This window comes from Antennarius striatus, chromosome 4, assembly GCF_040054535.1.
Source record: "Antennarius striatus isolate MH-2024 chromosome 4, ASM4005453v1, whole genome shotgun sequence".
Lineage (NCBI taxonomy): Eukaryota > Metazoa > Chordata > Actinopteri > Lophiiformes > Antennariidae > Antennarius > Antennarius striatus.
Genome location: NC_090779.1, coordinates 12,255,053 through 12,274,850, shown reverse-complemented (window position 1 = coordinate 12,274,850; position 19,798 = coordinate 12,255,053). Strand labels below are relative to the sequence as shown.

Below are 19,798 nucleotides of genomic sequence, written 5' to 3'. Positions count from 1 at the left end.
ACATATGAACTTAGGAATGAAGACAAATTGAGTGACATTTCCCTGAATATAGTCAGCAATGATACAATCCATATTGTGATTGAAACGGACCGGATACAAAATCAAATCTAAAAATGTGAGTGTCTCAGTTATTTTCCATATGTGTGTGTGAAAGGGAAGGGGTTGAAATAAAGACACAGCACAATCCAATAGCAGACATCAGGCAGATAAATACACAGAGACCGCAACTATTCCTCAAGGCTGTATGGAAGTTAAACACTAGGCTTTTTTCTCCAACTTTACAAGTTAATTATGACTCTCATGGTAACTTTAATTCACCATCTGTCACACAAACCTACCTCCATCCAAGACTACAGTAGCCTTAAATAAACTCCACCCTGAATTTCAAATTAATCGACCCAATAAAAATTGATGATTATGTGTCATGCATGTCAGATCTGTTCATGAGCAACAGCTGTATGACATAACACACAATCTCTGGTTTTACAGTGTGTGGTAATGAATGTATGTGTAAGCCTCTATGACCATGTGGCTACTGTCAGCAAATATCTCCATTCCGGATCAGCAGTCCCATTCCTTTGGTTATAAGTTCCTTGGCTCTGTTCCACCTCCTCTGCACTGGCTATCATCAGTGAAGTATACACTGCATTTGAGCCACAACAAAAACTTTTTGAGGACAGTAATGTGAAATCATTTGAAATCATATCCTTTACAAGTCCAGATTTGTTTCACAAGTGTCCCTCTTTCTTTAGTTAACTGTAGATAAATTGAGCATCCAGCAGTAAAAACTGCAGTCGACTCCACGGAGCCAAAAAAGCTGTGCCCACACCACCACACAAAGAGTTTTGCCATTGCTTATAAAATGTGTACTTTAAAATTAGCATGTTGCATTTCTTATCAGACAAATAATGTCAAGATCAGGAAACGCACAAGTCATTAACATGGTAAAAGATACACCAAATAATAACCATAGCAATAGCTGGCACAGTGCTTATAAGTGGAATACACATTGCACATGGTAAGTGCACACACACACACACACACACACACACACACACACACACACACACACACACACACACACACACACACACACACACACACACACACACACACACACACACACACACACACACACACACACACACACACATATACTCTAAGTCAGGGGTATTCAATTAAATGTCACAGAGGTCCGGTTAACAAAATTTCTCTTCGTAAAAGGTCCGAACCCAAGTCCAAGTCGAGTTTCTGTCTTATTGCCGTTCCCTATGTCCACTTTATCATTTATTATCAATTTTCAATGCAGGTTATGTTTAAATTAGTGCACAGCTAGCTCTTTGACCTCACCATAAATAAAAGTAAAACCAGGCAAATAAATTTAAAACCTTTATGTTAGATTGAAGAACACACAAACCTCAGAATTAAAAATAAAGTGCAAATACAGCTGAGTAACCCTTTTTCTCATAAATTAAAGACACATCAGCCTAAAGAACTGAAGGCCTACACTTCAAGTAAAAAAACATTAACGTGTTCACAAAGCATGAATAAAAACTAGCTTTCAGGGGGAAAATGCAAACAGAACTGTCTTCATGAGAGAAAGGGGCATGTGGCCTGCCAGTCATTTACTTTGCACAAGGTTACTTGTTCAAAAGGTGTTCACAGAGCGCACCTTGACTGTTTTGGAAAGCTCCCACTGTTTGGCACAGCCCCCTCTTTTTTTCCCACCATGACAAGGTGGTGGAAAAAGAGAGGGTGGTGGTCTCTGTCATCTGTGGCGATAGAGACCACCCGCTTCAGATCTACGTCCCCCTTTGTCAGCATCTTATTGCTGCATACATGTCCCCTCCTCTTGTGTGTGTTAGTGGTGTTACACCCAGCAAAGAGCTCCTTGTCTTAGTGAAGGAACGTGACACACACAAAAGCTGGACATTACCACTAACATCAGTAGACTCATTAATGACCACAGATATGCATGGTGCTCTCTGAATAGCTGCATCAAGCTGTTAATATTTCTGATTTTCTGGTTGCTGTTGAAGCTGACGTTGGGAGTTTTTCCACACATCTCATCTTTCCGTTTTCCCCTCAAACAATGTGTCAACAACAGAGTTTAAGCACCCCTTCACAACTGTCCCATCACTAAAAGATGTTTTATGTTGCCCCAAACTCCACCATGCCTTTAGTGAACATTCGTTTGCATTTTTCTCGGTTATTTTGCCCTCAGCTCGGACTTCAGGGGATTTTGCTCAAAAGCTCTGTGCTGTTTCGTAGTGGCGCTTCACCTTATTAATTAATTAATTTAGTGCTACGTGTTCAGACTATGTGAGGTAAGATGGTTTTGAACTTCCTGACGGAAGAATAAACATAAATTTCTCCGTCCTTCATTGTTAACCAGTGGTTTTCCTCATTAACCTCCCTTCGTTTGGAGCTGTGCTTTCCTCACTGCCTGTGCTCTGTGCTCCTGTAGCGGACGGTAAACTCTCAGTGGCAGCGAGCTGTCTCACTTCCTGGTGCGCTGACAGACAGGGTAAAGAAACGATCAGATTGGCTGAACTGAGTGGCGCTACTACTGTATTAACTGGAGGAGCAGCGCCCACCGTCTGTAGCCGTCAGTAAATCTACTCTTGTGAATTTATCATGGAGTGGTCACAGGTCTGAACGGAACCATCACGCTGTCCGGATCCGGACCGCGGTCCGCCATTTGGTGACCCCTGCTCTAAGCCATTATGGCCAAAAAGATTTGCAAGTTATGACGTTTAAACAAAGAAAATGAGTCAATGGAATTATTTGGTATTTACAACAACACTTAATGCTTAAATGTCTTTTAATGGATGTTGTGTCACTAAATGAACATTTGCTATGGGGTTTTTTGTGACTTGGTCTGGAAACTATTTCCTGACTGCTGGATATTTAAAGACAGTAGTGTTGGTGAATGCTTGCACTCTCTGAAGACTTTATAGTTCAATTTTTATTCAGAGGCTTGACCAGAATATCCAGGGAAAACCCAGATCAAACTAGGTACTGTACTCATAAAATCCCATTCCATTCCAATAATTAAATTTAATGACTCCCTAAATCAAAATACACCAAGACTTAACCAAATGCAAAAAAAAAAAGTCCTGGTTCATGTTTCATTCCATACAGAATTCAAAGAAAACCAAAAAGTTACATAATAGTGTGTGGTCAAAGATAAAGCAGGATTAGTGGCCTATATCCATCCTAAAAATGTCAAGTCTGGACTTGCGCTAGCCATTCGCCACTTCGCCATAGGTGAAGTAAATTCCAGATTGGCTACAAGGTTTTTAGACTGTGTAGCCACAGTGGCGTTCTTATTTTTACGGAAAAAAGGCTAAAACTTACAACTTTTTCGCTCGCTAGCAGCGCTCACTATTTCCACTAGCGAGCGGCACTCGCTATTTCCGCTAGCGAGTGCCGCTATTTCCGTATGCCGATGGTATTTAGCCGAAGCATGCCGACGGAAATAGCCTAAGTGACCCGAACGCTCCTGATCATTAAATATGCACTCGGGTCATGACCTCCTCTCGTCCAATGAAAAACAAAAAGATTGTTTTTTTACAAGCTGAACCCGCGAATTGGTGTAAGACAAGGTGAAGACGATCGATCAAAAGAATCCAGTGTTTTATAGTAGAGTTGGTGTTAAAGTCCTCATAAATAAACAAATGGTGAATGCTGAGAGGGGGGAGGAGTGGTGACAGACCGATCAGAAGGTAAATGAAAGATATTATCAATACTTGTTTGTAGTCTTTTGTTCCCTATGACTGGCAGGAATAACCAGCGATGCATGTAAATATGTATTCACTTGCTTGCTATTTTTTATGCCTTTTTAAATTGAAATGAAAAATCATGTTATTGAATTTAAAAAAAACCCCAAAAAACTATGGCATACCAATGGTGTTGGTGGTGGTCAAAGTTGAAATGTCTTCTAGTCTAATTAAAACTTACAAGTAAACATTATTTTGTATGACTGTAGCTTCACCATAGCGAATTTAAGTGTTCAATGGTTGAATCTCACATTCATACCTGCATAAAGTAGGACAGAAATAAAGATAGTTCAGCTTGAACTGTTGACTTTACGCTCCCCGTGACAAGTGTTGGTCGTCCGCGCACTGCGCCAATGTCTTGGACACAGAGTGTGGCCTTTTGTGGCTTAATCAATTATTCTACACTGAGCCACAGTGGCTTAGTCATACTAGCTCCTAGTGCAAGCCCAGCAAGTGCAGGGGGTCTTGTCATTAGTTGAATGTCAACTAATGTTACTCTAACATCACATTGTGCTAACATCACATCACTGAGATAAGTGACATTTGCACTTGTACATTCTATATCCAGACAATCTATCAAATAGATGCAGTTTGCTTAACGTATGTGGTATGTGTAGCATTATAGCACAGAGGAGGATAAACATATGGATATTGATTTCAGATCCTCCCTTTGGTTCCAGAATTTCTGTGATGAGATTACATGTGACTCACATGTATAAGCACATGTATAAGCAACAGCTGTTTGATACTTTATACATCATGCATCTTACTCTAGTAACAATTAATCTGACAACAATGGAGAATATACAGCGACAGTATTTTATGTCAATATACCGTTCTCTTTCACACACACACACACACACACACACACACACACACACACACACACACACACACACACACACACACGCAAACACACACCTCCTAGTAGAGCAGACCGACAGGATTGTTAAAAATTCATGACAAGGCTTTGACGAGACTCCCCTCTCCTCTGGGAGACATGGGGGAGGGTAAGAAGGGATATGTGAGGAAAGGATACTTAATTACCCTTCTCTTTTTTTCTCTTTATCCCTCTCAATCTCTCTTTGTCAAACGTGTACACACAGAGATGAGTTATCAGGCGACCTAAACAAAGCAGTGCCACCATCAAATTCCACTAAGACTTGATGTGATGAGACATTCCCTGAGTGAAAGCTAACCTCTTGAAACAAGATTGGAGTTAATTACAGTAATGCTGAAAGTCGCTGTTTCTGTCAATTGATTAGGAGGCAGCATTCCTCTGTTCAAACAGAAAATTTACCACTACAACAGTTTACTTAATAGGAGTGCATAGCACATTCCCCGGAGACATACTCATTAGTCTCCCTCTCACTTACTGCAGTAGAGATAACCCATCTTCACACCATAATGAGTTCATTCTGTCACTGAATGACCAATGGAGACGTGAGGAGAGCCAACGCTCCCCTGCAGACTTTAAGGGGTAGAAAGAATATGGATACCGGGAATTAGATAAATAGATGCAGAGAAGCAGGGGTTTTCAGAATGAGGTGCTTCAAAGAGAAAATGGTCCAGGAGGAGAAGCAATTCATAACAATCTCGAACATAATACAAGAGGGCAAAGCATCCACTATTATCTGCATGTAGCACTGTTGATAGATGCAGGTTCTCTATTTCTTAATCCCAGGTGAACATAAAAGCGGCCCAACAACTATTGTGCCTATCAATATTCCAAAAGCCAATGACACAGTAGTTCTCATTTCATGCACCTTGCACCATTCATGCAAACTGATGTATGACGTTATTACACCGCAGCCATTAGGAGTGAAAGATCGTTAGCAGCTAACCCTACTGTTGGATGACCGCGGAGTCCCGCTAGCTGCACAGAGCTTTCTCTGCCATGCCCTCACAAGTCTTAGTTGTCATTCTGCCAGGGCAGCCCAGAAACCCACCATGCATTTAGTGAGAAAGCGGAGTACAGCTTAAAGGATAGAGAGGGAAGATGAGACAGGCTCTGCTAAACCTTATAGAGCCTCTCAGACTCCCAGACTGTGTGAGTGTGTGTGTGTGTGTGTGTGGGGGGGGGGGGTTCTTAATGTTTCTAAAGATTCCACACCCTTGAAATCAATGGACCATTCAGTCTAACAGTCTAAAAGATCATTACCAAACACATCCAGTCTTCCCTGTACCTAATATGGTTACAATTATGAAGATTATGTATTTGTTACAAGTCTCTACCTGAAGAGATGTCAAGAAAGTAAACAGGGGAGTTACAATGAGGTAAGAAAATAATAATAGACAAAAAAGTCTGAATGGGGAAAAGGTATAGAGACACCATGAGCACATGGTTTAATGGAAAGGATACCATCCTTTCCATTAAACCATGTGCTCAGAGAAAAAAAATGCTACTCTGACTCATTATGATCACAGTGTCCATAAACGTCTTTATAAATGAGAACAAACAATTATAAGAAAAATATGGGAGAAGGTGTTCATTAAAAAAATAATGAAAGCCTCATCTTGCAATGGATTATTTGATGTTTTGGGAAAAGGATAAATGAATGTACCACCCTGTACACATGTCTACTGAATGTACTTTGATAGTGCATGTGTGTGAAATGGCAAGAAACAAAGATAGGCTTGAAAGAAACAAAAATGGGAAATATGGGAGATGGACAGACAGCTAATTGAAGCAGAGAAGATAGTAGGAAGTGTCAGACAGAGGCAAAAGGTAGAGTGATGGTGTTGTGGAACACTGAACATAGGGGAGGTACAGTAAACCAGTGATTCCAAACCTCTGGGCCGTGGACCATTGGAATGTGTGTGTACAGGTCCATGGATCATTTGGTACCAGGCTGGACAGAAAGAGTACAAGCATATATTATTTCCGTTTTATTTATTATCTGATTCTGAGCAATATTTTGTTTTGGAAAATTACTAAATTCTTCTGCCACATCTGTCTATGACTCACTTCTGATGCATGTCAAGATGCTTGTCTCAGTCAAATGGCGACCTTCTTAAGGAGGCCTCTCTGGTTGGTAACAGAATACATTACAGCTAAATTGAAACTCCCAAGCTATCAAAAAAGAACGAAAACAAACATCTTTGGAAAGTTTCTTGCACAGGGTAAAAAAACCAGTGAGGAGACAGAAGAAGAGCATATGACTCAAAGAAAACGAAAACGTCAAAATACCACTTTTTAAGATGTTCGTATCATTTTATTTTGCTGTATTTATCTGTCACACCTTAAAGGTCAATCTGTGAAAATATTGTCTGACGTTAAACTGGTTTGTGGACCAAAAAGGTTGGCGGCCACTGCAGTAGACAAGATAGGTGAGAGAAGGACAACTAAGGAAGAAAGAGCAGATTTGTGTCAAGAGAGACAGAATATGAGAATGGGAGAAACAGCAGAGGTGTCTGCAACTGTGAGAACCCAGGAGATAGCTGTATCAACCTCCATGTATCCTCTTGTAGGCCAAGCCTTTTGTTGAGAACAGTAAATTTACGTCTGCTTCCCATCTTTTTTTGCTCTCTTTGGCCTTTTATTTTCAGATATGTAGCTCCAAGGTGTATCTCAATTGTCCATTTCACTTGAGGGAACAAAATATGCCCCTGCCTGCAGTGATACAGTTGCAAAGTAAATAGCTACACGTGTAAAGGTAGAAATATTTATTATTTGATCTTGAGGCGAACTCTACCATTCAAGACTATAAAATATACATTATTAAGGGCTAGATAGGTAGCTGGCCTCATTCAATCCATGATCCACCTCTTTGTTTTTATTTGGTCAGCTAGGAGACGCTCAGATTCCACTGCATAAATTAAAGTGGCTGGAGTTAAGACACAGAGCACCATATAAAATGATTATTTTATTTCCAATAATAAAACACCAATAGCAAAAATAACAGTAATAAAAATAACATATAAACACTTCACATCTTTAAGAAAAATAATGGAATTCTATTTCCTGCTCACTTGTGTCTAGATTGTGTCCAAGAGGCAGATGTTCCTGCTATCTGAAAAGCTCAATTAGTGTTGATGTGGATGGGCCATACGCCCAGAAATGTGATGAGATGAACACCTTGAGGGACCCCCAAAAAATCATCTGTGAAACTTCATTGAATTCTGTCCATTGGTTTCCAAGAATAGATTGACTGAGCACACTCCCTATCAAACCTGTTATACTGTATAGTGATACATGGATAAATTGTTATAATCATAATAAAAATGAAAACCAATTATACTCAGTGGAGTTTTCCTTATCAGTGCAGCTCGAAATCTATGATAAAAAGCTCAGCAGGTTGTGACGTGTCTGCTTGAGTTTAAATTTTCAGCTCTCACACGTTTCTTTCACCTTCTTGTGAAACTATGTTGCTTACAATGAAGTTTACAGTAAATTCCTGTAAACAATGCATTCCTAGTTCATGTATTTATCATAGGCACTTTCTTTAAGATCGCATGGTTTATGGGATGTCACTAACATTAATACAGTGGAATAGTGTCCAGATGTCACTGTAAATTTACAGCCAAGTGTTTCAGTGTAAGTTTGATTTGATCCAACACTTGTCCTTGGTAAACCATGTGTAGTTAGAAACCCCATCTGCACTGTCTTCTCTCTACATCTAACACACACACACACACACACACACACACACACACACACACACACACACACACACACACACACACACACACACACACACACACATACACACACAGAGTTAGAAATGCGATCAAAAAGACACAAGCAGACATCTCAGCACAAGGCAGAGATGGGAGGTTGAGTAACATCTGCCACTGTAGTATCCTAAGACTTTAACAATAGGTAACCAAAGGGAGCTCTAGGATACAGGGTGTGATTAAGTCTATAGGAAATATTTATATGTGGAAGGTCCTTTTGTTTGTGGACGAGTAAAAAGTCATAAAGAATTGTTGCTACTCCAGTGTCCTTTTTTGTATTTTTGTGTGCACGATAGAGACTGGAATGTCTCTCTGATTGTACCATTGCCTCTACTCATTACAGTCTTATACTGACACACATACACACACACACACACACACACACACACACACACACACACACACACACACACACACACACACACACACACACACACACACAGACATCATAAAATCACATCTTGAGCTCATTACTATAGCATCTTGTCAGCAGGCAGAAGATTAATTAAAATATGGTCCAACACCAAAGTGAATGACTAAAGTGAAATTTAATCCATTGTGTCTTGGTTACATCATAGAGAAAGGTTCTGGGAAGCAACTCTAAGAAGATAAATGTATGGTCATAGGAAGTGTGGATATATGTCGTATGTCATTAGGTTTGTTTTTATGTATCTTTGGAGACAGCAGTTTGTTTATCAGGGACAGCCATGTGGATCAGATATTATTTTGAGTTGTCATGGGGAAACCTCTAGAAAATAGGAAAGAAAAATTCAGCAAATGAGTGCTACTGGACATCAGGCTCCTCATCTGGTACCGTGTAGGTTTGTATGGTTCAGGATCAGAGCATACAAGGGGAATGCTACTCAACTCAGGGCAGGCAGGATGGAGAATAATGATCCAGTGGCTAGCCAACTCAGAGACAGGCTGGTGGGCAGACTTGAGACTAGTAGGCAAAAGATGTGCAGGTTGGAAGCAGGCCTGCCGAGAGTACAGATTGGAAACAAGCATGTTGGGGATTCAGTTTGTTGATAGCTGGCAGGGATTTGGAGGAGGCTGGATTGATGATTAAACACTGCCAATCCAAGCAGCAACTTAACAAGCCAAGGCTTCTGAGAAACCTAGCGGGCTGCCAATGACAAAGCTCTATCCTCTGTTCAATACTGTTATTTTGACAGTAGATTAGACTCCAATGAATGGTATTAGGCATTTCATTTAGTTTGTTCACAAGATGAACAATGTTTCATCTGCTGGATCTTTTTTGTTTTTCAAGATTGGAAGGAAGTAATGTTGTGGCTTTTCAACAAGAGGTACCTATGTTAAACTTCAAACAACGACCTGAGTGTGTTCTATGTGGAGTGTGTATGTTCTCCCCATGCCTGTGTAAGTGCTGTCTGGGGTCTTTGGCTTCCTCCCATCAACAAAAACATGCACTGTAGATGAACTGGTTAAATTGAGGCATGAGTCTGAGGGAGACTGACTGTCAAAAGTCAGCTTGGATAGGCTCCAGCTCCCCTGCCACCCTACACAGGATAATCAGCTGGAAATGAAAGAGTGAATGACTTTTGTGATAGGAATTAAAGGATTTTACTTTTATCAGCTCAGTCATTAAGGAAAATGATAATGTAAAGTCACAGGGTTAAACATGACAGCTCCCTTTACAATAAGTACATCAATTGCACTTGTGTTTTAAGTTATCTAGTGAAAAAAGGAAACATATGTCTAGGCTTACAAAGTCTGTTCTTTAACTGTTGCCCCATGTCGTCCTGTGTTAGTCGCTATTGCACTTTGTGACACACAAGTCTTTCGTAACATGTTTCTCCTGGCCAGAAACTTGGGCTAGTCTTTTCTCATGCATCTTGAGGAAAGAGGATTATTGTCTTTCCCACAGCTAACTGGAATCAATGGACAGTGTATTACGCCATATAGTAAAAACCCCATCTGCGACACACCGTGGGATATAAGAGGTAATACAAGTTGGTTTGAGCCTGTGCAAATATGCTACAGGTAACTTTTGACAATTTCTTAGATATTCAGTGGATGTTTTGATATGTACTGTATCTCCTGCAGTGAAAATGGATTATCATTATACACTGTGTGGTCAGGATTCAGGCTGACACCAACTGACATATTATCATTAGTAATAACACTGTAAGTCAATGAACCCATCATTTGATTAAAAAAAAAAATTAGGCAGTCATGCTATAGCCTTAGATGTCGTATGTGCTCTTTTGAAAACACATAGTTTTGTAGCTGTCTCACCTTTCCATGCTCCTTAAACCAGATCATGCACATAACAAAGCACACACTCACACACACAGCACACACACCATCTGTGTCCTGCAGAGTTTTACTGATGCTGAGGTATTACTAGGTACTGAGGTATTACTCTAAGTAATGTTGTGGACTGGTCCATTAGTCACTTGATAGAGCCCTTCACCCTAGGAAAAGTAAACTGCCCACACACACACACACACACACACACACACACACACACACACACACACACACACACACACACACACACACACACACACACACACACACACACACACACACACACACACACACAATGCTACTATGGCCAACAAGATTTACAAGTTATGATGTTTAATCAAAGAATTCAAGTGGAGAAGCTAGAGAGGTGGAGGTTTGTCCTGGAAAGGAGAGGAATGAAGGTTAGCCGCAGTAAGACAGAGTACATGTGTGTGAATGAGAGGAACCCAAGTGGAAGAGTGAGGTTACAGGGAGAAGAGATCAAGAAGGTGGAGGATTTTAAGTACTTAGGCTCAACAGTCCAGAGCAATGGAGAGTGTGGAAAAGAGGTGAAGAAGCGTGTCCAGGCAGGATGGAACGGATGGAGGAAGGTGTCAGGTGTGATGTGTGATAGAAGAGTTTCAGCTAAAATGAAAGGAAAGGTGTACAAAACTGTGGTGAGACCAGCGATGTTGTTTGGTCTAGAGACAGTGTCACTGAGGAAAAGACAGGAGACAGAGCTGGAGGTAGCAGAGATGAAGATGCTGAGGTTCTCTCTGGGAGTGACCAGGAAGGATAGGATCAGGAATGAGTACATCAGAGGGACAGCACATGTTAGAAGTTTTGGAGATAAAGTGAGAGAGGCCAGACTGAGATGGTTTGGACATGTCCAGAGGAGAGATAGTGAACATATTGGTAGACGGATGTTGAGTTTTGAACTGCCAGGCAGGAGGCCTAGAGGAAGACCAAAGAGGAGGTTTATGGATGTAGTGAGGGAAGACATGAAGGTAGTTGGTGTGAGAGAAGAGGATTCAAAGGACAGGGCTAGATGGAGGAAATTGATTCGCTGTGGCAACCCCTGAAGGGAAAAGCCGAAAGGAAAAGAAGAAGAGATGTTTAATCAAAGAATATGAGTCAATGGAATTATTTCGTATTTATAACAACATTAATGCTTAAGTAATGTTTTTTAATGGATTTTGTGTCTCTAAATGAACATTTCTTATTGTGTTTTAGTCACTGAATAGAGCCATTTGCCCCTAGAACTACCCACACACACCTACACCACACGCACACCCACCTACACCACACACACACACACACACCTACACCACACACACACACACACACACACACACACACACACACAGACACACACACACACACACACACACACACACACACACACACACACACACACACACACACACACACACACACAGAGCATGTTTTCTCGTTCTTTGTCTTCCCTGCTATCCCTGTGTACTTTGTAATTAAAAACCCATTCATTGATGGTGAACAACTGGTAAGGCAAGCTGGTTGGTCATTGAAGACAGACATCACACACAATCCACATCTCTTTCTTACTAAGAATCAGCACACTGTGTATCTGCTGCAGTTTTTCTGCTGTTGTTTAAACAATCTGTGTATGTCTGTGTGTGTGTGTGTGTGTGTGTGTGTGTGTGTGTGTGTGTGTGTGTGTGTGTGTGTGTGTGTGTGTGTCAGTCCTTTCTCTACATAGTCAATGTTCTTGTTTGGGTCCACAAGCTGACAGTGGCTCATAGTCTGCTCCACACCCCGTTCGTGAGTGTATTCCTTTTGGGATTAAAGCCAAGAATAAATTACACGTACTTTATTATAATAAAGCAATCTCTCAAAGGTTTATTGGTCATTAATCATAGAGGTAGAGAAGAGAAACCGAACAGAAATAAAATGAAAGTGATAGAAAAACAGAAGTAAAAGGATGGAAGTTCACAATGTAGTAAAGGTGGCCTAAGTGTCTTCAGCTACCAAATTACGATTACATTGACACCAAGAATCATTTGTAACCTTACATCAGACATTTTAAACACATTTACGGTAGATCACAATATACTGAATCCTATCAACAATAACACCACTTTTTTTTTTCTTTTACTGCAACCTGGTTCCCCATGCTCCTTCATTCATCCCATCAATGCATGGAACATCTTCATGCATTTTATTGTTCTTTCACATCACCAGTCAATCATTTATCTTTTTATCCTAACATCTCAAGGAAGAAAATTTAATATCAATGTGCCTTGAGGTCGGTCGTGGGTAAAAATGAGACTCAAGATGCAATAAAGGAGGTTGGATAGATCATCAGCATCAAGCTGGCTGACAACCTGCCCACCAACAGTCCATCACCTTTCACACACATTAAAACTCATAGACAGAAATACAACCGTCTGTCAACAGGATAAAACACTGAGGACAGTTTTCCCCGGCTGCTTACGCATCTTATGGCACAAGAGCTCGGGAAAACGATAAGAACACCAGTGAGTTTACTTAACATACACAAAACAGACACTTGGCAGGAGACGTGTTTATAAAGATTCATAAATACTCCCACTCCATTACTAATAAGACAACAATGAGGATGCCTTATATGGGCAGAGTAAGCAGTGCTGTGTTCTCCCTCTGAATGCAAGCAAACACTTCAAACATCGGATACTGATCAACATTTCTGACCTACTTCTCTTTAAAGAGGAGAAAAAAGGGATGAGAGGAGGACAAAACACCCCCAGGGTCAGCAAACTCATCAGATTGAATCTTGGAGAAGAAAATCTTCACTTTTATACTTTTAGTGTAGGTGCATCACACACTATCATCATGAAGCATACAAATAATATATATTTCATCCACGAAGTCACAGACTTACATTATTTCCTATCAGACATTAACTTTTAATTAAAAATTAAAAGTTAATAAAATTTACAAATCATTTTTGTCAAGAGGAATAAAGAGAAACTTTTTAGCTGGACGATCACTAATTTTTTTTTTTAAATGAGTTGTTACCAAAGGTGAAAATGTGTGAAAAACAAATGTTCTGTCAAATGGTACTGTAACTTCAGTGGCTTCATTGTGTTTTTTAGAATACTATTTGAATTTTAACAAAATATCAACTTAACTATTGAGGCCATTTCAAAATGGCGAGCCAAATGGTTTCCTCACCATTTTTTTCTATATTAGCCTTCCATAAAGGCACCATGCAAAATCGCAAACCAACAGCAGGTTCTGGAATGAGTATTACCTCTAGTGCAGCTGCCCTCTTCAGCAGCAACTGTTCAATCTTTGTGGCTGCTCTGGCCACCAGCTCCTCTGCATCATTTTGTTCCACAGTGTATAAGTGCTGGTTTTTCTGAAAAATCTAGAGAGAAACAATACCATATTAGTGAACGTGTAAAATAACACACATGATATGGTATTTAAGCTATTTCATGCCTCACAATTCTATATTCCATTAAAGGCATTTATTTATGTTCACTGAACATAAATAAATATATCTCCATACAACAGGTGACTAGAATACAACTTTTAAATAACTGAAACAAGACACGCTGGCATGTGTGGGGATACACCGCATTATGGTGCTCTTTCTTTATGCCTGTGTGTTTAGTATGTATATTCATACCTCAGTGAGGCTCTTTCCAGCTGTGGCCATGTCAGCCAAGGTGACAAGTTCCTTCTGCATCTGATCAACCCAATCTTTAATCCTATTGAACAAAGCAATCCACACAGTCAATCTTGAATCACAGGTGTAATCCTGTTTAGGAGACATCACAGACATTTCACAATGCAATCTGTTAGCTAGCAAGACCTTCTAGATGCACAGGTTGAAAGCAAAAAAATGTGCCAAAAAGAATTACTCTGATAGGTCAAGCGAAATACGAACCAATCTTTGCGGGCATCACCAGGAACAAAGAGAATGTAGTCAAATCAAACACATGTCACTGACATTAAGTCATGCCGTCAGATAAATGTCAACATGTTGTGTCTTGTGAAAGTGATATAAGAGAACAAGTGAAAACTAGATAACTGGAATGTACATCTCTGTTTATCAAGGAGCTCTGGAGACATGAGGAAGAGAATGTTGGTGCCAGGTCATGTTTGCAAGCGAGAACGGGTTCTCAAATATTTCACCTAATAAAATAAAGGTTAGAAAAATAAAACAATTCTTCCTTCGAAGCCTCTTCATAATCCTGAAGGATCACAATGAGCTTGTACAGCAACCTGACTCCTTGCAAAAGTAGCCATGGATAGAGATCATGAAGTAAATGAAAAAGATCTTAGATATTATTAATTAAATAAATGAAATTTATGATATAATTTTGAAGGACATAACACATGGAGAAATGTGCAACAAATAAATTCACATGCACAGTCCAATGATGTGCACCGGAACAGTGAGCCAAAAGTATCTGGATTCAGAGGGAGGTGAGACATCTGTTCTGACTGCGAGTGTTTAGAAGGAAAAACTGCTTCAGCATGGATTTAAGTAATTTTCTGTCTATCCAATTGTTCCCTTAAATTTTTACTCTAACTTTAAAATTTCAGCCATCTCTTTCTCTTTATATCTTATTTAACCATATGTGCAGCAGACTCTGCCTGTTCTTCCATTTTTAATTGTCCATCTGCTGTCTGTTGGCTTCTGACATTATCCACTTGGAGATCCTAAACAGAGTTTTTCTGAATTTGTTAAAGTAACACAGTACAAGAGAGAAGTAATTGAATATTTGTAATTAATAGTTCATCAAAATTTTACAAACACAAACTTTCCCTAAATTATTGCTGTAATGTACCAGAATTCCACTGAGTTATGGAATTAGTTTGGTGATGCTGCACTGCAGTTACTACACTTACAATTGTTGAATATTTTTGTACCATTTGGTTGTATTGTCTTTTTCAATTTTACACTTTGTTATTGGATACTTGTTTGTTGAACAGTTACAAATGGACACTAGTCCTATTTGTACAGCTCAAGGACAGTTTTTTTTGATAGAAAAAAAGTATAGCTGGATGTCTACCTGACTAATCTGTGAAAAAGTTGTTTAGATTTTGACAGCATTTTCTTAATGAGTTATTGATCCGGTGGTAAAGGTCTGTTACATATCTGTCTAACCTGAAGTCTGGCTTTCAGCTCCCATTAAGTGTGTCTATGTGTTTCATTATAGACATTACATTAAAATTCAGTATGAAGTAATCACTGCTGATTGACTCTATTCAAGTAGAGAGTGGCTGGTGCTTGTAAACAGTGCTCTGGCTACTATTGAGCATTGGTTACATGACTGTTTTTCCACTTGAACATAATTGAACAGCAGAAGTGAAATACATACACTATATTGTCAAAAGTATTCGCTCACCCATCCAAATAATCCGAATCAGGTGCGCCTTTTTTTTCCTCTTCTCTCTCGCTCTTTCTCTCTCTCTCCATAGAGCAGGGGTCACCAAATGGCGGACCGCGGTCCGGATCCGGACCGCGTGATGGTTCTGTCTGGACCTGTGACCACTCCATGATAAATTCACGGGAGTAGATTTTCTTTGCGCATTTTTACTTGCAGTTCGCAGCTACAGACGGCGGGCGCTGCCCCTCCAGTTAATCAGGTAATAGCGCCACTCAGTTCAGCCAATCAGATCGTTTGTCTATTCTGCGCTTTCAGTTTACCAGGAAGTGAGACAGCTTGCTGCCGCTGTGAGTTTACCGCTATAGCGGAGCACAGCAGAAGGGAGACAGCATAGCTCCAAACGAAGGGAGGTTAACAAGGAAAAAAAACGCTGGTTAACAATGAGTGGACGAAGTTTATGTTTATTCCTCCGTCAGGCAGTTCAAAACCATTTTACCTCATAGGGTCTGAACGAAATAAAAGTGGTAACACGAAGCGCCACTATGAAACAAAGCACAGATCTTTTGCGCAGAATTATCCCCTGAAGTCCGAGCTGAGGGCAAAATGACCAAGAAAAATGCAAACGAATGTTCACTAAAGGCATGGTGGAGTTTGGGGCAACATAAAACATCTTTTAGTGATGTTTTAAAATACAAAAAAATCCAATCATTCATTTTCATAAACCGCCACTGTATCCGCCGCAGCGGGTCATGGGGAGCTGGAGCCTATCCCAGCTGGCAATAGGGCGTGAGGCGGGGGACACTCCGGGCACGACGCCAAGGCATCCGCGGAGCCACATACAAAGACATACAAACATGCACACACACTCACTCACTCCTACAGGCAATTTGGGACCTGCCAATCAACCTGAAGCACATGCTTTTGGAGGTGGGAGGAAGCCGGAGAACCCAGAGAGAACCCACGCAGACACAGGGAGCGCATACGAACTGCGCATAGAGCGGGACTCGAACCCGGACCCGCCGTGTTGTGAGGCGACAGCGCTAACCAATGCACCACCGTGCCGCCCACTAAACAATCCAGTAATAACCAAAATGGTTCAGTCCAGGTACCGGGCTGGCCTGACAGCGCACCACAATGCGCTATTTAAGCCACACCCAGGTAGTGCCTTGGTTTGGCCCCTGACCCGGAGACGGACCAAGGACCAGCATCCTCAGGTGAGCGTCTCTCATACAGTTTTGTGTGGATGTGGGGGAAACACGTAGGCGCCGAGTGTGCACCCTCGAACGCACTACCGTGACAGTTTGTTTGATGCGGACATGTGAGTGTGGACCTGCGCGAAACAGTCTGAGCAGGACCGCGGTCCTGTCAGGAAACAATGACAGCACAGCTGCGGCCGCTCTCCAGGGCGAGGGAGAGAGGCGCGTGGAACGGAGATGGACGGAGCGGTCTCTTTCTCCATCCAGGAGAATGATACTTGTTGGACTGCATTGTGCCAAATGTAAAGTTTGTTGGGGGGGCAAGCTCCATAAAGACATGGATGACAGTGGGGTGTGGATGAACTTTTGGACGAACTTCACTGGCCTGCTCAAACTCCTGACCTCAACCCGATAAAACACCTTTGGGATGAATTAGAGCAGAGCTTGAGAGCCAGGGCTTCTGGAAGAATGGTCCAAAATTCCAATACACACACTCCTGAACCTGGTGGGGGCTTTCCAGAAGAGTTGAAGCTCTTACAGCTGTAAAGGGTGGACTGGCATCATATTGAAACTATTGATTAGGAATGGGATTTCAAGGCAGGTGAGCGAATACTTTTGTCAATATAATGTATATATACACAAAGAGGTTTCTGCTATCTTAAAGAAGATTGTCAAACTCCTGTCTGTTTTATCTCAATCAGACTAAGATTCCATTGTTTCATATTGTCCTGGTTGGACCATAGCATCTCCCTTTTGCCTCAGTGAGATGTCAATACACTGTCTACAAATGATTGAAACCTTGCTGCAAGGGTCCTCTATAGGTTGTGTGAAATCTCATAACAGTGATTCCACCATTTCATAGCCCATTCATTAGTTTCTAGTGAAGTTCAACATTCTTTTTCCACAAATAGAAGAGGCCTGCATGGTCAGGCACCTGTATAGATCTCTGACCTGCCACATCCATCTACGTATATCCTGCTACCAGTCTCTTGTGTCCCCTGGGCAGGACTAGGATTGATCTTCATGACTGGCTGAAGACCATACACTGCTCTTCCAGGAGAACTCTGATGCCTATATTTTTCTTACTTACTGTTGCCTAAAGTTTGTAAGTTTTCTCTCTTTTTTTATATTGGTATTTTTAAGGCATGCTTAATTTTTTGTGTTTCATTTTTAAAAGCTTCAATTTAAACACTTTAATTTTTTTGCACTTCATTATTTTATTTAAGATTTATGTTTTTTTCATACACATCAACTATAGTTGGAAGGACGAGATGGAGTTTAAAAAGAATATAATATATCATGAAAATTTGTAATACTGCAGAAAAGCTATTAAATAATATGTTTGGCAATTATTAGAACTTATCCTGTAAACTGATGAGACTGTCATTCATTTGTGACTAATGTGGCTCTCTTTCTACTTTGTACTTTGCCAATACAATATTTCTTACACACTTATATCAGGTTTACTTATGTCTGGTTTTTTATATACTATATTGTGCTGATATCATGCCTAGCCAGTCAACATGCAGCTGTATAAGCGCATTCAATGATCATTTGGCCAAACATCAGACATACTTAGCCAGTAAAGCAAATTGTGTATGGTTCTTCCTGTCAAGTAACAAATATCTACAACTTAAGGTATTGAGGTTCTGTCTCTCTTCTCATCATTGTTTCTATTTCACTCTCTTTTCCTTTTGAAATTCCTTTCTCTTCAGTTTCTTCCCTCCTCCCATCTGTCTCGCCCTTTATTTGTTCCCAAATCTGGTAACAGCAAACTGTAAGGCATTGTAGAGCACCTTGGGCCTAAGCTCTATGATTGCAGTGATGTGCATGCGTGCGTGCGTGCGTGTGTGTGTGTGTTCGTGTGTATGTGTGTTCGTGCGTCTAGAAGCTTTATATTCAGGAAGCAGAGGGCTATCTCTCCAGAGTTCAACTTCTATTCAATCTGCTGCTTCCAGTGTAAATCTCTGTGGCAAAAACTCACAAGCACTGACAAATGGATGAGATGACCCAGGCTTTGGTGCATTGTGTGAAGATGTGTTTCACTGTGTGTCTATGGATAATGAAATTTTTTTCCTTTTCAAACCTATTTAGTGTATTTTGCCAAAACCAAGCTACATAAAAGTGTCTCAAAAGCTCAGCCCAATTATCTTGATGTAAGGTAAGAATATCAGGATATAAACCACTGACAGCAGGATTGATACGTACCTTCACCATCTTGGGATATAAGAATTTCACATTTGGGATGTAAATACCCAACAGCTATCTTATTAGGTTCCAAGATCTAAGCTGAAACTGTCGTATATATTCACCTGGGCTTTGGTTGTTTGGATTATGAGATGGTGTGGTGGATTTGTCTTAGGATGTTTTGAAATGGGAATTAGAATTGTAGAAAAGCATTTCTCAGTGTTGTTTGGTTGAATATTTACATTGCACTTGACACAAACCCAGCTACTTGCAATGAAAATAGTAGTAATAACTTTGTTATAACTTGTTCAGATTTGGCCTTTTTTTCAGCAGCTACAAA

General features: G+C 40.5%; 1 protein-coding gene across 5 annotated transcripts in view; it reads right to left on the bottom strand.

Moving 5' to 3' along the window:
* Window positions 1-19,798, bottom strand: part of LOC137594046 (voltage-dependent calcium channel subunit alpha-2/delta-1) — a 74,530-nt gene that overhangs the window by 47,839 nt on the left and 6,893 nt on the right. For all 5 annotated transcript variants that reach the window (XM_068313267.1, XM_068313268.1, XM_068313270.1 and 2 more), the window contains exons 2-3: window positions 14,365-14,446; window positions 13,984-14,100 (exon numbers count right to left, since the gene is read on the bottom strand). In XM_068313267.1, coding sequence (XP_068169368.1) covers window positions 13,984-14,100; window positions 14,365-14,446 — 199 coding nt within the window. The remainder of the gene's footprint in view (window positions 1-13,983; window positions 14,101-14,364; window positions 14,447-19,798) is intronic.